The sequence below is a fragment of the Drosophila suzukii genome, chromosome X (assembly GCF_043229965.1).
Source record: "Drosophila suzukii chromosome X, CBGP_Dsuzu_IsoJpt1.0, whole genome shotgun sequence".
NCBI lineage: Eukaryota > Metazoa > Arthropoda > Insecta > Diptera > Drosophilidae > Drosophila > Drosophila suzukii.
In genome coordinates, this window is record NC_092084.1 from 6,325,583 (window position 1) to 6,342,969 (window position 17,387).

At 49.3% G+C, this 17,387-nt stretch overlaps 7 protein-coding genes and 1 non-coding gene across 12 annotated transcripts; 5 read left to right on the plus strand and 3 right to left on the minus strand.

Annotated features, from left to right (window-relative positions):
- Positions 1-3: 3 nt before the first annotated feature.
- On the plus strand, positions 4-817 carry LOC108016591 (uncharacterized). Of its 2 annotated transcripts, XM_036820294.3 has the most exons (4): positions 4-145; positions 219-301; positions 352-534; positions 601-817. In XM_036820294.3, the coding sequence occupies exons 1-4, from the start codon at positions 10-12 to the stop codon at positions 757-759; spliced, it is 561 nt and encodes a 186-aa protein (XP_036676189.1). In that variant the 5' UTR covers positions 4-9; the 3' UTR covers positions 760-817. The 2 variants fall into 2 exon arrangements, with proteins under 2 accessions (XP_036676189.1, XP_070853659.1); XM_070997558.1 differs by having other exon boundaries at positions 10-301.
- A 93-nt stretch (positions 818-910) lies between these two features.
- On the plus strand, positions 911-2,472 carry pck (Claudin superfamily protein pickel). The gene is made up of 4 exons (XM_017083274.4): positions 911-1,126; positions 1,225-1,433; positions 1,497-1,692; positions 1,757-2,472. Exons 1-4 carry the CDS (start codon positions 1,048-1,050, stop codon positions 2,041-2,043), a joined length of 771 nt encoding a protein of 256 aa, XP_016938763.1. The 5' UTR covers positions 911-1,047; the 3' UTR covers positions 2,044-2,472.
- Positions 2,473-2,600: 128 nt separating this feature from the next.
- LOC108016587 (trypsin-3) lies at positions 2,601-4,146 on the plus strand. Its single transcript, XM_017083272.4, has 2 exons — positions 2,601-2,987; positions 3,049-4,146. The coding sequence occupies exons 1-2, from the start codon at positions 2,731-2,733 to the stop codon at positions 3,704-3,706; spliced, it is 915 nt and encodes a 304-aa protein (XP_016938761.2). The 5' UTR covers positions 2,601-2,730; the 3' UTR covers positions 3,707-4,146.
- Positions 4,146-7,503, minus strand: Rab27 (RAS oncogene family member Rab27). 2 transcript variants are annotated; one of them, XM_017083276.4, is made up of 3 exons: positions 7,133-7,503; positions 5,416-5,535; positions 4,146-4,781 (listed from the first exon to the last, which is right to left on the minus strand). In XM_017083276.4, exons 1-3 carry the CDS (start codon positions 7,184-7,186, stop codon positions 4,248-4,250), a joined length of 708 nt encoding a protein of 235 aa, XP_016938765.1. In that variant the 5' UTR covers positions 7,187-7,503; the 3' UTR covers positions 4,146-4,247. The 2 variants fall into 2 exon arrangements, with proteins under 2 accessions (XP_016938765.1, XP_016938764.1); XM_017083275.4 differs by having other exon boundaries at positions 4,158-4,781; positions 5,416-5,630; positions 7,133-7,488.
- Positions 7,504-8,150: 647 nt separating this feature from the next.
- Positions 8,151-12,620, plus strand: mei-38 (meiotic 38). Of its 2 annotated transcripts, none has more exons than XM_036820290.3 (3): positions 8,151-8,341; positions 8,434-9,401; positions 12,197-12,620. In XM_036820290.3, the coding sequence occupies exons 1-3, from the start codon at positions 8,245-8,247 to the stop codon at positions 12,287-12,289; spliced, it is 1,158 nt and encodes a 385-aa protein (XP_036676185.2). In that variant the 5' UTR covers positions 8,151-8,244; the 3' UTR covers positions 12,290-12,620. The 2 variants fall into 2 exon arrangements, with proteins under 2 accessions (XP_036676185.2, XP_016938757.2); XM_017083268.4 differs by having other exon boundaries at positions 8,153-8,341; positions 8,431-9,401.
- Positions 9,791-12,620, plus strand: rush (rush hour). 2 transcript variants are annotated; one of them, XR_005014795.3, is made up of 2 exons: positions 9,791-11,540; positions 12,197-12,620. XR_005014795.3 is itself a non-coding variant. In XM_017083270.4 (2 exons), exon 1 carries the CDS (start codon positions 10,513-10,515, stop codon positions 11,461-11,463), a length of 951 nt encoding a protein of 316 aa, XP_016938759.1. In that variant the 5' UTR covers positions 9,794-10,512; the 3' UTR covers positions 11,464-11,488; positions 12,197-12,620. The 2 variants fall into 2 exon arrangements, 1 of the variants encoding a protein (XP_016938759.1); XM_017083270.4 differs by having other exon boundaries at positions 9,794-11,488.
- Positions 12,621-13,414: 794 nt separating this feature from the next.
- sta (stubarista 40S ribosomal protein SA) lies at positions 13,415-14,918 on the minus strand. The gene is made up of 3 exons (XM_017083317.3): positions 14,777-14,918; positions 14,320-14,562; positions 13,415-14,109 (listed from the first exon to the last, which is right to left on the minus strand). The coding sequence occupies exons 1-3, from the start codon at positions 14,879-14,881 to the stop codon at positions 13,516-13,518; spliced, it is 942 nt and encodes a 313-aa protein (XP_016938806.2). The 5' UTR covers positions 14,882-14,918; the 3' UTR covers positions 13,415-13,515.
- LOC118878354 (small nucleolar RNA snoM1) lies at positions 14,123-14,228 on the minus strand. Its single transcript, XR_005014896.2, has one exon. It is a non-coding gene; the product is annotated as a small nucleolar RNA snoM1 (small nucleolar RNA).
- Positions 14,919-17,387: the final 2,469 nt, after the last annotated feature.

A 17,387-nucleotide genomic window follows, 5' to 3' on the forward strand; every position in this document is an offset into this window, starting at 1 on the left:
GAGATTGCGATGGCGGCCCCTCTGCTGTGGCAGAACTTCAAGGCGGTCGTGGCCCGCTACCCGATAATGCGCGGCATGATATCGTATAGCCTGATCTGGCCCACGGGCAGCCTCATTCAGCAGACGGTCGAAGGCAGACGCTGGGGTGAGTTCACAAACTGCCTAAACGGCAGCGGAAGCTGCTGCTCCTGTTCATTCTTCGATCTTTCGTCTTTCAGGCACCTACGACTGGTGGCGCGTGCTCCGGTTCAGCATGTACGGCGGCCTCTTTGTGGCTCCCACGCTATACGGATGGGTCAAGGTGGGTGACCGCTTCCAAGCCAGTTATCGTTCATATCCCGTGCTCCGCAGATCTCCAGCGCCATGTGGCCGCAGACGTCGCTGAGGACTGGTGTCATCAAGGCGGCGGTGGAGACGATCTCCTATACCCCCGGCGCGATGACCTGCTTCTACTTCATCATGAGTCTGCTGGAGTCCAAGACGGTAGAGGAGGCGGTGGCCGAGGTGGGCAAGAAGTTCCTGCCGACGTACAAGGTATGTTAGGTTTTAGGTCTCACATGTGGAAAGTTCTTGTGTACCAACCTTGACTCCGCTTCCAAGGTGGCTCTATCCGTGTGGCCCCTGGTGGCCACCATCAACTTCACCCTGATCCCCGAGCGCAATCGGGTGCCCTTCATCAGTGCCTGCAGCTTGTGCTGGACCTGCTTCCTGGCCTACATGAAGCACCTGGAGCACCACGAAGTGGATAGTGCTATTTAGTGGACGTATTTCTTATAATTATGATAGTTTAAATAAAATAAAATTAGTTAGAAACACTGTGGTATTTTTCTCCAAAAGCTGGCCACACTATCATGAGCTAGAGATGTAAAAAGATCGATTGCCCACATTCGATATATTCCATCGAGCCCCACCTAGTTGTTTTTGGTTTTTTTGGGTGTGTGCGGTTGCATTTGTTTACGCTGCCCAAACTCCAGAAAAGATACTCTACGCTTGTGCTCCAACTGCGATCCCCTCGAAAACAAGGACACCTGAAACAGCAGCAGCAGCATGCGCGAACTCAATAAGCAACAGTCGCAGGACACCACGGACTCTGGCGTCGAGAAGGGCGACTATCCAAGGGCCACCAGTAAGTGACGCACTCAGGCATGCGGGTCTGACCTGAAATTGCATCCAATTGGCGATCTAAGTCCCTAATCCTCTAACCACACCAATCCCAATTCGCAGATGGCGTGGTCTTCGGCGCCATCGTCACCTTCGCCAGCTTCTTCGTGCTTATGATGTCCTTCTGCTCGCCGTACTGGATCGAGTCCTACGAGGAGACGCGGTCCAGCTTCAAGAACATGGGCCTTTGGCAGTACTGTTTCAAGGATTTCGTGTACCCCAAGTACCAGTTTCCCAAGCAGTTCAACGGCTGCCACAACATCTTCTCGCACGTAAGCACAGGCGTCGCCTTCGCCCCTTTTCTCGGATTTAGTCTGATTTTCTCTTACCCACAGGACTACTACGTGATCCGTGAGTACCTGCTGCCCGGCTGGCTGATGGCGGTGCAGGGCTTCGTAACCATGTCCTTCATCATTGTTTTCCTTGTGCTGGCCCTGCTCTCGCTGACCATTATCCGCTTGCCGCTAAAGCCCGTACTGCAGTACGAGTGGCTGCTCGTCCGCCTCTCCTTCATAGGTACCGGCGTCTCCTGTACGTGTCCCTGGGTCTCCTCCCTCGCAATACGCCTTCTAATCTGATCTCTGATCTTCACCAGCTCTGTTCATGTTTCTGGCCGTGTGCATCTTCGGTGGCTGCGCCTACCGCCGCGACTGGATGATGTACCCCAAGTTCAATGTGCTGGGCTGGTCCTACGCCCTGGCCGTGGTCACATTCATGCTCTTGGGCCTGGCCGCACTGATCCTGCAGCGCGAGGCCCGGCAGGCCTACGAGGCGCGCGGCGAGCAGAAAAACCTGGTCATGCAAATGGAGATGCAGGAGCCGGGCTACCAACCGCCGCGTCACCACCAAAGCCAGTCGCGCAGCCTGCAGGGCTACATATAAGAGCCAGCCCAGTTTTTGGCTTCAATGCATTCCACTTCAATTGAATCCTTAGATAGGATTCTCACAAGCAATCTCGTATCTGCGCAATCGACGCCGTCCAAAGTGCCTTTAACGTCCGACTGCCTCCGCAGACTTTAACCATCGAATATTTACATATTTATATGCGCCCAAGCTGCGAACTCGTCTCCGTCTCCATTTATGATTGTATTAAATAGCACATACAGTTTAAAATAAGATAAATACCTTTTTGTTTAGCCCAATTCGAGCTACTCTATTTTACATTTCTAACATAAATTGATTATTTTTACCCAGGCTCAAAAACTGTATACAACAACTACTATATATCAATATACACGATGTCCATTTATAAGAAAACTGGTGTAAAGACATATCAAATTATACGTATTGTTTGAACTTCCAAAAGTTAAATGTTGAGATCGAATTGATCATCTTTTCATATCGTTTTCTCTGCGACGACCCCCAACTAGCTTGTTCCCCCTGATGAACTGATGGGTTGCGGATGTGATCTGCGCCTAATATGTTTATGTTTGCCTTATCGCACTGATAGCGGCGCCGCTGATTGCCAATTGTTACTCTTGGCTCGCTGCTCCCAGATTCGAGACCTCGATTCCGAGAACGCCTCTTCAGTGAGTTTTGTGCGCTCCGTTTCTTTTCACCTGATCTGCGATGACTCGGAGCTGGCTCCTGATCTGCACCTGCCTTCTCGTCTGGCTCCTCTGCTGCCAGGCGGCGAGAAGCCGTTTTCCAGAGGATCAACAGCAGCCGCGTATCATCAATGGGACCGTGGCCAGGGTGGACGAGGCGCGCCACCTGGTCTCCATCCGCCTCCTTCGTCACGACAACAACTTTGGCAGTGGCCACATCTGTGGTGGGGCGCTGATCGCGCCCAGCAAGGTCCTGACGGCCGCCCACTGCCTGTACAAGTGAGTAGTGATACCGAGAGAGAGGTGCCCGACTCCCTAATGACCAGACCAATGCCCGCAGCAACCAGAGGAAACGCTTTCGCCGGGCCAGCGAGTTCGTCGTGGTGCTGGGCACGCTAAATCGCTTCGAGCGGCGCAACGGGACCATCGTGTCCCAAGTGACCTCCATGGCCTACATGCACACCTTCAGTCCAGACTCCATGCGCGACGACGTGGGGATCCTCTTCCTGCGCACCGGACTGCCGCTGCCCCCAGCCGGTGTCCACCTCACAGTGGCCCCCATCCAGCTGGCGGGTCAGGTCACACCGCCCGGCAGGATGTGCCAGGTGGCCGGCTGGGGACGCACGGAGCAGAGCTCCCTGTCCAACATCCTGCTGACGGCCAACGTGAGCACTATCCGGCACCAGACCTGCCGGATGATCTACAGTTCTGGTTTGCTGCCCGGAATGATGTGCGCCGGCCGGTTGCAGGGCGGTACCGATTCCTGCCAGGGCGACTCCGGCGGTCCGCTGGTTCACGAGGGACGGCTGGTGGGAGTGGTTTCCTGGGGCTACGGATGTGCGGAGCCGGGCTTGCCGGGCGTCTACGTCGACGTTGAGTACTACCGCCAGTGGATAGAGGAACGCAGTGGGGCACTCCCGCACTCCAGGACTAACACCCAGATGCTCCTTTTCCTGCTCCTGTTCCAACTGCTGCTGCGCTATGTTTTAGTTCTATAGAACTCGCTGATTTCTGGATTACCTTGTAAAGCTGTAGACTAAATATTTATGGGTATTCCTGCTTTGGGAAAACCAAGTCACTTCGAAAGACGTTATAATACCAACCTACTGTAAACCTATCATCCGAATTACTCGTTTCTAGCAAGATAACATCGTGTATCTTTATACTATAGAACTTGCTGATTTCTAGATTACCTTGTAAAGCTGTAGACTACTTACCTATGTAAATATTTAAGGGTACTCCTGCTATAGGGAAAACACGTCGAAAGACGTTATAATACAAACCAACTGTAAACCCATCTAGCGAATTACTCATTTCTACCAAGACACCATCGTGTACCATATGATAGCTCTTATCTATAAATCTGCCGAGTCTCACAAGATTCGGATCTCTTGTCGTGCAAATGAGCAGTTGTAATAAGACTCTTTCATTCCACTCAACAATCAACATTTATTTACAGCGAAACACACTTAGATTCGGAAACAAGAGTGAAGGAACAAAGCGGGCCGAGTTTTGAGATTCGGGATGACCATGACCCATCTAACAATTGCGACAGTTGCGCCGAGAAGGGTGCTCCTCCCGCCTGTCATGGAGGCGCAGCTGGTCCTCCGGTGGCCCGTAAGCGATGTTCGGCAGGCAGCGCGACTGCGTGAGGAGCAGGGAGAACTCCCGGTTGCAGGCGGCGTTCTCGATCCGCTCCATGACGCGCCCAACCAGGAGATCGACAGCCTCCTTCACATTGGCCCCGGTGCAGGCGCTCGTCTCGATGTAGGGCAGCCGATAGCGCCGGCAGAGGCCCGCCACCTGCTCCCGGCTGACCACGCGCAGCTGGAGGAGATCGCACTTGTTGCCGCAGAGCACCACGTCCGGATCCTCCGAGTAGGCGTGCGTCCGCAGCTGCGACAGCCAGTTGGCCGTCTCCAGGAAGCTCTTCTCGCTGGTCAGGTCGAAGATTAGCAGGAATCCCATGGCGTCGCGGTAAAAAGCGGTTGTCAGCGACCGGAAGCGCTCCTGCCCGGCGGTGTCCCAGATCTGCAGGTGGATGCGGTGGCGGCGTCCGCGGGAGTTGTACAGCTGCAGGGAAGGGGCAAGGAGGTGCATGGGCTCATATAACATATAAAAAACCCTTTTGAATAGTACTTATAAATAGTAAGCTATGGATATTATAATCCTAGTTTTATGTATTCCTCTTTTCACTTATTTGAATTCAACAACCTACAAAACAAAAATAAAAAAATATAAAACGTTTCATTTCTTAAAACAGAAGTTTCAATATTATTTACCTTGAAAACTTAAAAAAAAGAGTTTTTTTCCTTTCCTATTTAATTTAAAAAGATTTTTTCAAAATTCCAGAATCTAACTTTCAAATAATTATTTTGAATATAACTTACATTTGGATTAGTTTTATATGGAATACTGATACCTTTTTAACAATATTGTTATATCGTCTTGAAGGGAATATTTGTAAATGCGATATTCAACTGAATACTTTTCGTTTGATTTAATAGTAAGTATTTAAAACATTCGAAAATGAAAATGAGAAAAGGTCCGATAGATTTTTAAGTTCAATAGAATGTTCGAAAACTGTCTTGTTTAACATTTACATATGTAGGTTTTACTGTTTTTGGAGAATTTGGCTATTTTTTATAAACATTAGAACTCAAACTGATAATTGTAATATGTTGGGTTATATTTGTGGTCCACTCACCAGCCGCTTCTCGCGGAAGTCGATCCCCACGGTGGAGATGAACTGGGTGTGGAACCGGCCATCCGTGTACTGGTAGAGCAGGCAGGTCTTGCCCACGCCGGAGTCTCCGAGGACCAGGAACTTGAGCAGGTAGTCGTAGTCGATGTTGGCCCCCGTCATTCTGGCGTTTCTCAGCGGGCACAGGGCGTTCAGGACAGCAGACGCATCTTGTCCGCCTGGAAGCGGGATATCAAATGAGCGGACTGTGCCTCTGGAGCTTTTCTGGGTGAAGGTTCTCTGCCCTGCCCCTGCTCCTCCTCCTCCGCCTCTTCCTCTTCCTTTGTGTAAGCCCGGGCTTAGAGTGACAGGGACGGAGGAGGAGGGGCACTCAAGTCGAGAGGCATCTTCATAAGCGTGGTCTCCACCCCACGCCACCCACTTCCATCCCTAATAATGCTACCCCATACACACCCACACACGCACATCCCCGTACCGTGGCAAATATTTGAAACTCATTAAATCCCGATTTATTGATTTTCTGTCTCGTTCTTGGCGAAATTTTGTGTTTCTGTTGATGTGGAGCGGGGGGGAGGAGGGAACCGGAATCCCTTTTTTATTGGACACATTTTGTGGGATTTTTGGTTGCCACATCAAACAAACCGATCGAGATTTCGAGCATTCCCGCTGGAAGCGGTGGATACAACGGTATGCCAGGGGACAGGCTGTCTTAAAAGAGAGAAAAGAAAAGTGGAAGCACCGCAACAACAACAACAAACGGCATCCCAGGAATGCGCTTCTCCCCCGCCCCCTCTCCCTCCGCTAATTAGTTGCGGGGGAGGTGGGGGTGCAGCATCTCATTCCTGCAATCTGGTGTCCTTCTCGCACTAATCGGATTATGGACTCAGCCTGCGGTTGTAACGGTTGCTAGACAACGGTAGCCACCCCCTGCTCCCCTCGCCCACCGTCCAACGCCACTGGAAGGGAACAACAGAACAGAGATCGAAGTAAGCACATACATTCATACATATATATACATATATAAAGTGAGAAAGTGTGAGTGGCCCCCTTCCAGCACTCTATGGAATCCTTTGGTGATGTCTTGTAATCTAATTTCCTCTCGCTTCCGCCTGCTGTCTCCTGACTCTCCTCCCCTTTCCCGTCTCCATATCCGGCCATCTGTCCCCCCTTCTTCCGCTCTCTTCCAAAGAGCACGCACAAGTTACAGTTGTCAAAGAAGGGACAGGTGGAGGCTGCAGAGGGGGCAGAGGCAGCAGGAGCAGGAGCGAGGAGCGAGGAGAAGGGCAAATCGAATTAGCATGCACGCACAGCCAGCTATTGCCATCTACCTCGGCTGACGGTTAAATTTAAACCTTTATTGATTCGCAAGATCTTATTGGGCTCAGGTGGCACAGCTGAGGCCTGGAAACGGAAATAGACTCCTTTCGGGGAGGGGAGAGAGGGTGGTGAGGTGAAACAGAGCTTGGCAATTAGGACCACAATCAAACCACGAGGTATGCACCCAAGGTCGCCCCTCTTCCCATGCCCATTCCCTTCCCTTTCCTTCCAGTGCAGCCAGATGCACTCCTTGGACAAGGACAAGGACAAGGACATTGGGCAGGGACAAGGACAGCTTCCAATTAAAGCTGGCCGTAATTAGCTGCACATCACACATCTGCCTCTGCCCAGTGTGTGCTGCAGGACTTAAAAATAGCCAATGCCACCTGCTCCGCCCGCTCACCTGTTCACCGGATCCGGCTAATTGCAGAGGCGGTGGCAGAGGCGCGGCACGCATTTCCGCCCCGACGCCCGCCTAAAAAGGGCTCTGCGATTCGAATGCGACACTCCAAGGATGCTGAAGGATTAATGCGGGAAACCGTTATTTTAAGCGCGCGCAATTCGTTTGCCCGGGAGTTCCCCCGATGTCCTGTCAAAAGGAAAACAAACTGTGCTCGCTTGGCGTCCACGAGGATGCCGATTTCGGATTCAGATTCCGTTGCCGATTCAGATTGCGCCCTCGAGGATGTGGCTACGGATGCGGGCGTTGCGCTGCCCGACCTGTTGCCATGCGCTGCCCAGCACGGACTGCCGGACTGCACACGAATTGGCCGCCGCCAACGCCAACGCCAACGCCAACTGGCAACTGGCCGCGGAAGCACAGCTTTCAGCCAAAGCTTGCTTGGCCAGCTTTCGATGGGCTTCCGAGGAGCGACAGGTGCACACAGGTGTCCTGCCCCACAGGAGGCCACATCCCGTCAACGGTGCATGGGGTGAATATGTAAGTATGTACGTACGCTCCCTCGGGCAACTTAACTTTTGACAAACATTGCTTGCTTTGAGAAAAAGCTTTGAAAACGAGCTTCGACAGGACATCAGCTTCAAATAGGTTTTGGGGATTGAAAATGCATAGTATTATGTTTTATGTTTATTCGAATAGGTGATGATCGAAACATTATCTTTTTAATAAAATCACAAAATAAGTAATCCTTTAGTAGGACATTCAACATTCAATTGTTATTTTTATAGTTTATTTAAACTGATAAACAGTGCTTGCCATGTTTAATAAATACCTTGCTGATCAAAAAACCTTAATAATACATACAATTCATTTGTACATCACTAAATATTTGTATTTATGTATAAAAATACGAGCTCTGTTCGTAATACTAAATATTTTTACTGAAATTGGAACATCCGCAAATTAAAATGCGCGCTGGGCCAGAACAATCGATATATATCGTCCGAGCAGTCAGTGTTGCAAAACTCCCAATTCAATTGTGTATTCCGAGTGGCTAGTAGAGATTTGTGTTTGAATTTAATTGCTCGGTTGTGGAAATCTAATTTTTATTCGTCATGGAGCCCATGAACTCAACTTTCGACAAGCAGGAGTTCGACTGGGACGCCATCAACGTGGGCGACTACCAGTTGGATCACTCGCAGAACTTTTTCGGTGCGTATGCAGGCTTCCCCGCCACCAAGCTGAGAAATGGCGCCAATTTTGGTCGACTTTTCCTGACCATTTTCCGTTTTTCCCTGCAGCAGCGGCCAACAAGGAGAACCACAGGCGCCTCAGCAATGTTAATGTCAACTACCTACTCTCCTGTCCCACACCGCAGAAGATCTGCCGGGAGCAGTTCGCATCGGTGTCAGAGGAGCCCCAAAAAAATCCCAAACCGGAGCCCCAGGAGCCGAAGACAGAGATCACAGTTGATCACGGCCAGGAGCAGCAGAGTAACGACCTCCCGTCCTGTCCCTCGGAACCCAAAGAGGAACTTAAAACCGAGGCCCAGGAGCCGAGCACAGAGATCCCAGTTGATCACCCCCAGGAGCAGCAGAGCGACAACACCCAGGAGCAGTCCGAAGTGGTGCCGATCAATCCCAAAGCGGAGGCCGGGTCCCCAAAGGTACCTAAGGCGGAGCAGAAACCTGAGGTCCCAATAGATCAGGCTCAAGAGCAGCAGAGCGACCACAAAAAAATTATTCCCCTTAATTGGGGCGAGGACGAAGAGGAGGAGGAGCAGGAGCACATGACGGAGGCCGATCAGCATCTAGTTTACCAGGGCGCCCGTCCGCCCGGGGTTGGCGCCAATCTGCGCCTCCAGTGGAGCCCCAAAAGCAAGCACGAGCACCACGAGGAACCAGGCTCCTCTGCCGCCCCCAAGGCCTACCAGTTCAAGGATGTGTACGAAAGCAAGCGGCTGGCGGCGATGCGCAGGCGCTCCGAGGAGGACAGAAAGGCGCGCCAGTTCCACAGCCGACCCATGCCCAACTTCAGGGCCATGCACAAGCGGATGGACGAGCTGGTGGTCGTCCACAGGATCACCGTGCCCTTGACGCCCGAGGTGGTCAAGCCCTGGCAAAGGCGGGTGCCCGAAGGTGTGGATCAGGAGCGGCAACGTCCGGCTAGCACCCGCTCCAAGCCCTTCAACCTGCGCAGCGAGCAGCGCGTGCGCGACCGCCGCGAATTCGACGCCGCCGTGCAGGTCGGCCAGGAGCAGAAGAAGAAGGAGGTAACAACTAGTCCTAGTAGCCAATAAGTTCAATATCCTTGCCCGTTTGTTCGTTCAGGGTAGGCGTTTCGTTTGGTTCGAAGGTGTTTCGGTTCGATAGTCGAGGTGATTTTTAAATTGTCATTGAAACTAGGTTACTTGTTTTATTTATTTATTTTTTTTTGCTTCAGAATAGATTGTTTAATTTGATATAATAAATGTTTGTCAGCATAAGTACAGTGCGCGCTTATACCATGAACTTTTTCCCAGAGTGTTCGACTTTAGATAGTCTCAATGTTATTGATTTTCCCTTTGAGTGCCCCACTGTAGCCCGTTATTTTTGAAATTTGCTCGCCCACTGTAAGGCGGGGTTGTGCAACACTGGGTTCCCCCCGTATAAAATCGCGATCCGCGTGCGGTCACACTGCGCTCGAAAAATAACGTATTTCCAAGTTGGCCAGGCCGTTTGTTGCCCTCGTCCCCCGCATCCAAACCAAAACTGAAACCAAATATCGAGATCGAGATCGAGTTCAAGCGGGAACCGCTCCCAGTTGCCAGTGCCCAGGACCAGGAAGCCAAGACCAAAGCTGTGCCCTGTGGGCGAGAGCGAGGCAGAGAGAAAGAGAGCAAACAGTGTTCAGTGTTCACTGTTCAGTTTGTTTTTGTTGCTGTGGTGTGAGTGAGTCATGACGTTTCGGACGGCGTAGAAAAAGCCAGTTAACCGTCGTGCATTGCATAAAGCGGGAGCAGCCGCCCTTGCATTCCAGGACAGGATCCCAAACGATCCGATTCGCTCTGAATCCCCAGTGGCCGTGGCCGCCAGGACCTGCAACAGCTGCGCCCAGTCCATACAAACACACACACACTTGCGCACAGGAGCAGTGGCACCGAGTGTCACACCACACACACACACACCGATACACCGACGCACGGGCACAGCCACAGCGCACGCACACAATCGCAGCAGGCCGTCTGTCGTCACAGTTGGCTACACTTCAACTCGAGTCGGCTGGGAGTCGGATTGAACAGTCGGGTAGAAAAGCAGCAACAGCAGCAGCAGTATCAGCAACTTTCGCCGAACCCTAGCTCGAACCCACAACCAAGCCCACTCCCACTCCCAACCGCCGTCATCATGGTGGACCGCCTGGTCAACTCAGAGGCCAACACCCGGCGCATCGCTTCCGTGGAGAGCTGCTTCGGCAGCTCGGGTGTGCCGCTGGCCATGCAGGGCCGCGTCCTGGTGGGCGAGGGCGTCCTAACCAAGATGTGCCGCAAGCGGCCCAAGTCGCGCCAGTTCTTTCTGTTCAACGACATCCTCGTCTATGGTAACATCGTGATTGGCAAGAAGAAGTACAACAAGCAGCACATCATGCCGCTGGAGGAGGTTTCGCTGGAGTCGATTGCCGACAATCAGGCGTACAGGAATGGCTGGTACATCCGCACCACCACCAAGTCATTCGTGGTGTTCGCGGCCACCAGTACCGAGAAGCAGGAGTGGATGGCCCACATCAACAAGTGTGTGGAGGATCTGCTACGCAAGAGCGGCAAGAAGCCGGTGGAGAACCATGCCGCCGTGTGGGTGCCGGACACGGATGCCAGCATATGCATGCACTGCAAGAAGACGCAGTTCACTTTCATTCAGCGCCGGCATCACTGCCGCAATTGCGGCGCCGTCGTCTGCGCCGGCTGCTCGGCCAAGAAGTTCCTGCTGCCACAGCAGAGCACTAAGGCGCTGCGCGTCTGCGACGCCTGCTACGAACGCTTAAAGCATGTGCCCAGCTCCCTGGACTCTGCAGCTGGTGGCGCCGCCGCCTCTGGCAACAAGCTCAACACAACTGCTGGCGACAGCTCCAACGACGAGGACTCCGACGAGGAGACAGCCTCCCCGGGCGGCGAATCGCATGACGAGCCGCGCTTCTACGGCGACAACAGCGTGCTCTCCGCCGCCGACGACTCCTCGACGATAACATCGCCCTCCTCCGCCACCTCCGCGCCGGCGGCCAGCAGCTTGGAGGCTCCCCAGGTGGCTCCGACCGTCCAGAGCTCTCCGCCTGCCGTTGCGACGGCGGGCAGCAACTGTTGAGCGGACCAGATAGCAAATGTTTATGGTAGATATGACCAATTGAACTCTCACACACTCAACAGACATCCTGCAGCCTTGTAAGCTTTTTGTCATAGCCTCTAGCAGTCATCTTCAATGCAAGACTTTTCGAACCTAAGACCTGATGAACATCTTTTGGACCATCTAGTTGTATGTTGGGAAAGTCTAGAACATTACTCGTGACTGCGACCTTGCCTTGTCTTCGTTTTCGTTTTCGGTTTCTTTTCTCGTTTTCCATATTTCACAAATTCCGTTTGGCGCGATAATCTTATCAGCCAAGTGACTGCGGCTGCTGCTGCTCTATTTTGCGCTGGCAAACAAACGGGGTGGAGCTGGAGTTGGGGCGGATACTAAGTGGGCTGTGATGGTCCCCGTATCGGCACACAAGCGTTCCAGCCGCGCCAGGGCCGGCTTATCGGAATGAAACTGAATCTCCCGCCCGTGACTCAAGAAGCTACAAAGCTGAGCCGATAGGGTTAGATGGCGATGGCCAGTGGGCCCGTCTCCAGACGGCGATGGATGAGTCAGGCGGCCAGTCATCCCTGCCTCGGCCCGAAGCAGAGGTTGTGCATGTAAAGCCCAGTCGTAATTAGAATGCAATTTCGCAGCTGTCGCCTTCTTGTTTGCTCTCCTCTCCACTGCATCTTTTAACTACACTACACAACAATCCCATGTATATCACCATGCTTATCCGAAATCCTCTCCGCCTTTGCAGCAAGACGAACAACGGAAGCGATGCGAGCAGGAGGAGATTAAGGAGATACGCAAGATGACCGTATTCAAGGCGCGTCCGAATCCATTTAAATAGTGCTCGATGGAACCAGTCGACTACCAAACATTAATCACCTTGTCCAAATTTGTATGATGTAAAGTCGCTGCTACACATTAACCGCGTCTACTACACCGGTACATAGTTTTACCACATTAACACAGTTTTCGTCTCTAACATTACTTTTACGCGTATATTTCGTTCCCTTTTTTGGCGGATAAGAAACCACTAAAATCGTATGTTTGGCGGGAGGATTAAACTATATGGATATGTATACAATATAAGCAATTTGCAATTGCGATCATTAACTGTTTTCTATTTGTACAAAGCCGAAAAAAAACAATAAATTAATACTGTAAATTGACCAAAATGGGTGTATTAAATGTGTTGCGATGGCCCAGAATGGAGTGCAATGGCGGAGGGCTGGCTTTCTCCCTCTAATCCGAGAAGCGACTCCATTAAAACACAAGACACAAGTCAAAGAGGGATAGAAACATTCAATTACTTTGGATTTTGAGAAGCTAGGTACCGAAAAGAGTATCAATTTGAGTTCATTTTTTTAAAGACTACTTAATGTTGTATAAATAACACTATTTTTACGCTTCTCCACGGAAGGCGTTGAAATAAACAAAATTAAAAAGAATACTAAACTCTAAACTTGTTCACGATGTGTTCATATACATAAGATCACATAGGCCTTAAAAAAAGGAATGAATATTTTGGGACCTAGGAAGAACCCTAATTGAATTTGGATGATTTGTGATTTCAAATCGAAAAGTTGTCTTAAATCACGTACATAATTGTGATTCAGTTATTAATCATAGGGAGAAACCTCGCGCAAAATCACGTGGAGAAATGCTTTATATCCATATATGTATGTTCTACGCAAAAATTTAAGTTCTTATCTGGATTTCCATTTGGATATACGGGGGATGCCACAGAAATCGCAGAGCGCCCATTCAGCGTAAGTTTCTTATGTGCGCCTACATAAATTTTGCACGGCTTGGCGCTGAAGAGATTTCTTTGGCAGCTCTGACATATTTCCCGATAAAAGCCTCTCAGAATTGCAACAACGTGGTATTTAAAGTACACAAAGAGATCAAATACAGTCGCCGCGCTTGCATAAAAACGCAACTCGAGTGAAGAAATAAAAACACGTGGTGCTTAGATATAAACAAAAGATGTTTATTTATGCCGCGGCAGAGGCGCCTGACAACAAAACGCGGTGCTGGTGTAGTGCCATCTGTGACTCTGATGCAGATTCCTTAGAACTGGCCGTCGCTGCCCCAGGAGGTCTTGACGGTGTCCTCGTTCCAGTCCTCCACTCCGCCAACGGTCTCGGCGGCCACCTCATCGGCCCAGTTGGTGGTCTCCTCGACCGGATGGTCGACGGCCTCCTCGATCTTTGGTGGGGGCAGCAGCTCCTTGGCGGCGGCCTCCTCCTTCTCAGCCTCCTCGGGGTCGCGGTAGAAGAACAGGTCGACGACCACGGGCCACTCGACGCTGCGGGAGATGGTGCCGCGCAGACGGAGCACTTCACGGGCCAGCAGCCACCACATCAGACCGATGGAGTGGGCCGACTTGTTGTTGCACGGAATGGCAATGTCGATGTAGCGCAGCGGCGAATCGGTGTTCGTGAAGGCAATCACGGGGATGTTCACGTAGCTGGCCTCCATGATGGGCTGGTGATCGGTGTTCGGGTCGGTCACCACCAGCAGACGGGGCTCGCGGAAGGCGGGCTGGATCTGGTTGGTGAAGGCACCGGGGGTGAAGCGGCCGGCGATGGGAGTGGTGTCCGTGTACTTGGCGAACTTCAGCACGGCGCGCTGGCCGATGGGACGCGACGAGATGACGAAGACCTGTGTGGAACATAAATTTATTAGCAGAGGCTCTGGCTGGCGGAGATTAGGAAGGAGGGTCAATCTCTCCAAGGCGGTGAGACGTGGCTGGTCAGCGGTGAAGTTGAAATCATTGAATTTCATACCCGAAAGATTAGTAGTAAACTCATCACGTTAGCCACGCCCCGCGCTTGGGAAGCTCGCTTCCCGGAAAATAAAACATGTACTCACATCCGAAGCGTTGTCGATGGCCACGATGGCGCGGGCCGCCAGCTGCAGCTTCTCCCAGGTCTTGCCCAGGTTCAGGATGTTCACGCCATCGGCACGGCGCTTGTACACGTACTGCTCCATCTGGAAGTTGACGTTCTCGGAGCCCAGATGGGTGGTGGCCACCAACATCTTGGTGATGTCGTCCTCCTTGAGGGACAGAATATCTAAGCCTCCCGACATGTTAACGTGGAAAGAGTTACGGACCTGCGGATGGAGAAGCGCGTGTTAGTGGCCGTAACCTCAAATGGGTTGGCGATTCCACGTGTCGGCTGGAAAGGCCTGGAATCTAGCTTTTTCCGGAGGCTTCATATGGATGCAGTGCCACAGCCTGGTTCTGGGCCACCAGTCACGGTGAGAGGCCACCAGTGGAGCCCCATTGGAGAGCCATTCCAGGAAAAGATCTACCGGGACTACTTACGTCTAGATGCCGCTGGGAGTTTTGACAAAATGGCAGATTTGTGGGTCGGAATCGGGGAGGTAGACATGTTTCATGGTATATCGATATTTTTGAGTAAAAATACATAATATCGTCATATTTTGTACCCGATATATCGCTTGTATCGCTATTTTATGAAAATATATTTTTGAATCCAACGTAAACGTAAGTGCCAAAAACGTAATTTAAGTCACATACGTGTTCAATAGTTTTGAATTTGTGTATTAAAATTCCTTTTGTTTATTTTGTTCTTATAAAAATAAATAAATAAATATCAAAACCCCTCGATATATCATCGATACGATAGTATATATAGCAACAATCGACCATGTCGAGTTTCACGGAATTTTTATCTTTCGCAGACTTTCGGTATTTTTCTTAACCGCCCTGCTGTCACACTGGATATCGGTTGGAAACTTGGACTACTATTGCCTTTTGGCGGCTCATCGGTAAAATGAGAGGTGAATTTCTATATTTAAGTGTGGTAGTCAAATAATAACATCAAATAAAAGTACACAAAAGAAAAAGCGGCCTAGAGAAATGTTTCGCAAATAATTACATCAAATAAAAGTAAACAAAAGAAAAAACAGTCTAGAGAAGTGTTTAGCTTTTCCAGTTGTCTGGAATACGAAAGACTGGAAGTAATAAAAAGCAAAATAAGCCAGGTACGAGCACGTGGCAAAAATACGATCGCCGTTCCTAGAGTGTGGGTGAGTATTGTTCTAATAGCTAGTACTATATTACAATTGCATTAAAATTAATCCATGATTAGCTAGAGTTTCTTACAATACCCCGTTTCAAACTTGGTCAACTAACAGAAAAAAACAGAGAGAAACAAATTTGATTTGGTTTTAAGCTAGCACTCTGAATACAACATACATATATATTCTGGTTATTTATAATTATAATTTCAATACCTTACCCCATTCGGAAAGAAATGAAAGACCCGACACCTTTTTGTATACACATTTATTGCAAGTTGGTTTGTTTATATTTTAATTTACGTGTATGCTCCTCTCCATCTGTAACTACCACAACAATGTACGCATATTCCATTTGCTTAGTTTATGTACGTGAAACGCTTCTTCGCTCGATTCGCTGGCGTGGTTAAAAAATTGTGTCGTGTTAGTAACTTGAAATACGATCGGCCTTATGGTGCCGCACCGCTCTCTCCTTCGCTCAGGTGTGGACAGGTGTGGGCGGTCGACGAGACTCGGTTTAGACTCAGATTTCAGATACGAATTCAGCGGCGACACCCTCTGAATTCGTTGTCGTTATGTTCGAGAAGATATACATACATATCTTTGCGTTTAAAAATTGATTCGATTTCGATTTATGTTTATGATTTTTCTGGCTTCGTTTCTTCTTATTTTCTCGTTATGTTTAACACCTAACAAAATGCACTCGTTATTCGTGTTGGTGTGGGTGTCTGGACAGTGTGACTGTGTGTGTACGCTCGTTATTCGCACTCGTAACTTAATAACATTAATAATATATTAAAAAAAACATCTTTTTTGTATACATAAACCTTTTTTTGTTTGCTTTTAGTGTCATTTTTCGTGATGTTTAGCTTATTTTCATTGGGTTTAGTTTTAAATTACTAACTACTTATATAATGTAATGTTAACTTGTTTTACTTGTTTTAATTTGTCCGTAAAGGTTTTGTTTTCACTTCTCCTTCCCCTGCTTCTCCTTCTCTACCTCTTTGTCGTTCTTCTCTCCTTCTCTTCTTCCTCCTCCCATCCGTTTTAATGCTAAATTGTTGTCTGCAACATCGTTTTCCAGTTTTGGCTTAGCTTTGTGTTTTGACTCGCTTTGTTTGGTAGTACTCGTATAATAAATTTGAACAATTTGTCTTAAAAAATATATACATATACGTAATAATTAACATTTCGCTATGACCTCCGCTCGAATCATCCGTAACTTGTGTATAAAATATTTCCACTACAAAAAATCACTCTTTTGCAAATAAAACTCAATAAGTTTCTTTGTTTTGTTTTCTTGTTTTTGCTGTTAACATTGTTCTTGTTGTTTTGTCTTTCTTGTTGTTCTTGTTGTCAGCTCTCGCTGTTTTTTTCGGGTAAGTCCGCTAGTTCGTTAGTCCGTTAGTCGAGTGTTCTAGTTATATTACTGCGTTTCAGTTGCCGTCTCGCTCTCACCGCTCTCGTCGTTTTGAACGGCGAGTGGGGCGTGGGCGGGGAACATAACGGTGTAACGGTATAACGGTTTAATTGAACAGAGATGGCTTTAACGAAAAGAGTCTCAAAGAAGCACACACACAGCTGAACGGCCGTGCGTGTTTGGTTGCTGTACTAGTGTGTGTGCGTGTGTGTGTTTAAAGTTGCATTAGTTAGTTAGTTAAATTTGTTTCGTTTACATTTATGTACGCTTTGCTTTGCGCTTTCTTTGAGTATTGGTAATCCTCGCTAAACATTTAGAAGACACACATAAACAAATACCAACACAATACAACGCCTCCGATTCTTCTCATCATTTAGTTTTAGCTCATTCATTATTTACGTCGTTTTTACGTTTTAAGTTCATGCGTTTAATCGTTTAACCTTTGTACATATTTAATTCGATTTTCAAGTTT

Coding starts and splice junctions, on each gene's coding strand:
- pck (XM_017083274.4), top strand. CDS start 1,048: ATGCGCGAACTCAATAAGCAACAGTCGCAGGACACCACGGACTCTGGC. Junction 1,127..1,224: donor CGACTATCCAAGGGCCACCA/GTAAGTGACGCA, acceptor CCCAATTCGCAG/ATGGCGTGGTCTTCGGCGCC. Junction 1,434..1,496: donor GCCACAACATCTTCTCGCAC/GTAAGCACAGGC, acceptor TCTTACCCACAG/GACTACTACGTGATCCGTGA.
- LOC108016587 (XM_017083272.4), top strand. CDS start 2,731: ATGACTCGGAGCTGGCTCCTGATCTGCACCTGCCTTCTCGTCTGGCTC. Junction 2,988..3,048: donor GCCGCCCACTGCCTGTACAA/GTGAGTAGTGAT, acceptor CAATGCCCGCAG/CAACCAGAGGAAACGCTTTC.
- sta (XM_017083317.3), bottom strand. CDS start 14,881: ATGTATTTTTACTCAAAAATATCGATATACCATGAAACATGTCTACCT. Junction 14,563..14,776: donor ACTCCCAGCGGCATCTAGAC/GTAAGTAGTCCC, acceptor CTCCATCCGCAG/GTCCGTAACTCTTTCCACGT. Junction 14,110..14,319: donor CCATCGACAACGCTTCGGAT/GTGAGTACATGT, acceptor TGTTCCACACAG/GTCTTCGTCATCTCGTCGCG.
- LOC108016591 (XM_070997558.1), top strand. CDS start 10: ATGGCGGCCCCTCTGCTGTGGCAGAACTTCAAGGCGGTCGTGGCCCGC. Junction 302..351: donor CGCTATACGGATGGGTCAAG/GTGGGTGACCGC, acceptor CGTGCTCCGCAG/ATCTCCAGCGCCATGTGGCC. Junction 535..600: donor AGTTCCTGCCGACGTACAAG/GTATGTTAGGTT, acceptor TCCGCTTCCAAG/GTGGCTCTATCCGTGTGGCC.
- mei-38 (XM_017083268.4), top strand. CDS start 8,245: ATGGAGCCCATGAACTCAACTTTCGACAAGCAGGAGTTCGACTGGGAC. Junction 8,342..8,430: donor TCACTCGCAGAACTTTTTCG/GTGCGTATGCAG, acceptor TTTTCCCTGCAG/CAGCGGCCAACAAGGAGAAC. Junction 9,402..12,196: donor AGGAGCAGAAGAAGAAGGAG/GTAACAACTAGT, acceptor CCGCCTTTGCAG/CAAGACGAACAACGGAAGCG.
- rush (XM_017083270.4), top strand. CDS start 10,513: ATGGTGGACCGCCTGGTCAACTCAGAGGCCAACACCCGGCGCATCGCT.
- Rab27 (XM_017083276.4), bottom strand. CDS start 7,186: ATGCGTGCCGCGCCTCTGCCACCGCCTCTGCAATTAGCCGGATCCGGT. Junction 5,536..7,132: donor TAGCCGGATCCGGTGAACAG/GTGAGCGGGCGG, acceptor TACCTGCTCAAG/TTCCTGGTCCTCGGAGACTC. Junction 4,782..5,415: donor ACTTCCGCGAGAAGCGGCTG/GTGAGTGGACCA, acceptor CCTTCCCTGCAG/CTGTACAACTCCCGCGGACG.